The 2081-nt window shown below is 37.6% G+C and overlaps 1 protein-coding gene across 1 annotated transcript; it reads left to right on the top strand.

The window, feature by feature from the left end:
* Window positions 1-1297: 1297 nt before the first annotated feature.
* LOC139864070 (uncharacterized) lies at window positions 1298-1842 on the top strand. Its single transcript, XM_071852657.1, has 2 exons — window positions 1298-1359; window positions 1449-1842. The coding sequence occupies exons 1-2, from the start codon at window positions 1298-1300 to the stop codon at window positions 1840-1842; spliced, it is 456 nt and encodes a 151-aa protein (XP_071708758.1).
* The last annotated feature ends 239 nt before the right edge of the window (window positions 1843-2081 follow it).

Below are 2081 nucleotides of genomic sequence, written 5' to 3'. Positions count from 1 at the left end.
AGATTTTCCAGAGTAGCCAAACCTCTAACTGTGCTAATGCACAAATGGAAAAAGTATGACTGGACAGATGAACAAGTGTCCGCATTCCAACTACTAAAAAAAAGTTAACCTCGGCATCAATATTATCTTTGCCTGAATGGAATGACGATTTTGTGATCTAGTGAGACGCCTCTAAGTAGTGTTTCGGTTGTGTATTAATGTAGTGTACGAAAGTTATCACTTACACTTCTAGGAAGCTGAAGATACACGAACATAATTACATGATGCACGATTCAGAATTAGGAGCCGTTGTGTTTGCATTGAAAATGTGGAGGCATTATTTGTATGGAGTTAAGTGTACATTGTACATAGATCAATCGGTTGAGTTTCTAAATGATTACAATTGTGAAATCCGTTATCATCAAGGTGAATGTAGTAGCTGACACCTTGAGTAGAAAGCAAAGCATTAAACCTCTTCGAGTATGAGCGTTGAATATGAAAATTTGTACGAACCTCACTGCTCAAATTAGGGAAGCTCATCGAGAGGCTTTGAAAGAGGAAAATTCTTTGGATGAAATGCCCAGAGGTTCAGATAAAATCTTGATGTATGAGAGGATGGAACCAAGTATTTTACTGGACATATTTGGGTACCAAGGTTTGGCTAGTTTAGGAAGCTTGTATTAGACGAGGCTCATAAGACGAGATACTCGATTCTTCCCAGATCTGGGAAGATATATCATGATCGTAGGAAATGCTATTGGTGGCCTAATTTGAAAGCAGATATTGCGACATATGTGGGGAAATGCTTAACTAGCTCTAAAGCTAAGGCAAGGCACCAGAAACTGCTGGGTCTATTACAACAACCCGAAATCGTTGAATGGAATTGGGAACACATCACAATGGATTTTATCACCAACTTACCAAAGACTATGAATGGTTGTGACACCATTTGGGTTATTGTAGATCGTCTCACGAAATCTGCACACTTTTTTCCAATCAAGGAAACTGATAGGATGTGAAAATTGGCATGTATTTATTTGAAGTAAGTTGTCTCTAGACATGGAATTCCGATATCTATTTATCTCCAATCATAATAGTCATTTTATTTCAAAGTTTTGGTAATCACTATAAGAAGCATTGCAGACCCAACTAGATATAAGTACCACTTACCATCCACAGACGGATGCTCAGAGTGAGAGAATTATACATACCTTAGAAGGCTAACTACGAGAGTGTGTGATTGATTTTGGAATTGGTTGGGACAGGCATTTACCATTAGCTGAATTTTCGTACAATAACAGTTATCATGCGAGCAACAATGTCGCGCCATTCAAAGCACATTATGGTAGGAAGTGTAGATCTCCTATCTGCTAGAGTGAAGTAGGAGATAGAAAACTTACTGGTCCGTAAATTATTTATGAAACAACCGAGAATATTATTCAGAATCAACAACGATTGAAAACGACCAGGAGTCGCCAAAAGAGTTATGTTGACGTAAGGAGGAAACCTGTAGATTTTTTGAGTGGGCAAGAAAGACACGTTGAGAGTATCAACCTGGAAGGGTGTGGTGCAATTCCGAAACAAGGAAAGCTAACTCCAAGGTATGTTGGACCATTTGAGATTACTGAAATAATTGGACCCGTGACTTACCGATTGAAGCTAGCACATGTATTTAGCAGTGTTCATGACACATTCCATGTGTCTAATTTGAAGAAAAGCTTAGCTGAAGAGGATGTCACCATTCTTCTTGACGAAATCCAAATCAATGAGAGATTATATTTTATTGAAGAACTTGCCAAAATCATGGACGGAGAAGTTAAGAAGCTTAAGCAAAGAAACATTATGTTCATTAAAGTCCATTGAAATGCTAGACGCGGACCCAAGTTCACTTGGGAGCGTGAAGGCCAATTGAAAAGAAAGTACCCTCATCTGTTCATAGATGCAATGGCTACAACAACTACAGCTACCTAAATTTTAGGACGATATTTCTTCAATGGGTAGGTAATGTAACGACCCTACTTTTTCCATGTCGTTAGTTGACTTCTTAGTTACTAATAAATTTAAAGATATTTTTTATATTATAATTAGTTATAAATATTGTT

This window comes from Rutidosis leptorrhynchoides, chromosome 8 (assembly GCF_046630445.1).
Source record: "Rutidosis leptorrhynchoides isolate AG116_Rl617_1_P2 chromosome 8, CSIRO_AGI_Rlap_v1, whole genome shotgun sequence".
Taxonomy (NCBI): domain Eukaryota; kingdom Viridiplantae; phylum Streptophyta; class Magnoliopsida; order Asterales; family Asteraceae; genus Rutidosis; species Rutidosis leptorrhynchoides.
Note: the sequence above shows the minus strand (reverse complement) of the source record. Positions and strands in the feature narration are given on the sequence as shown.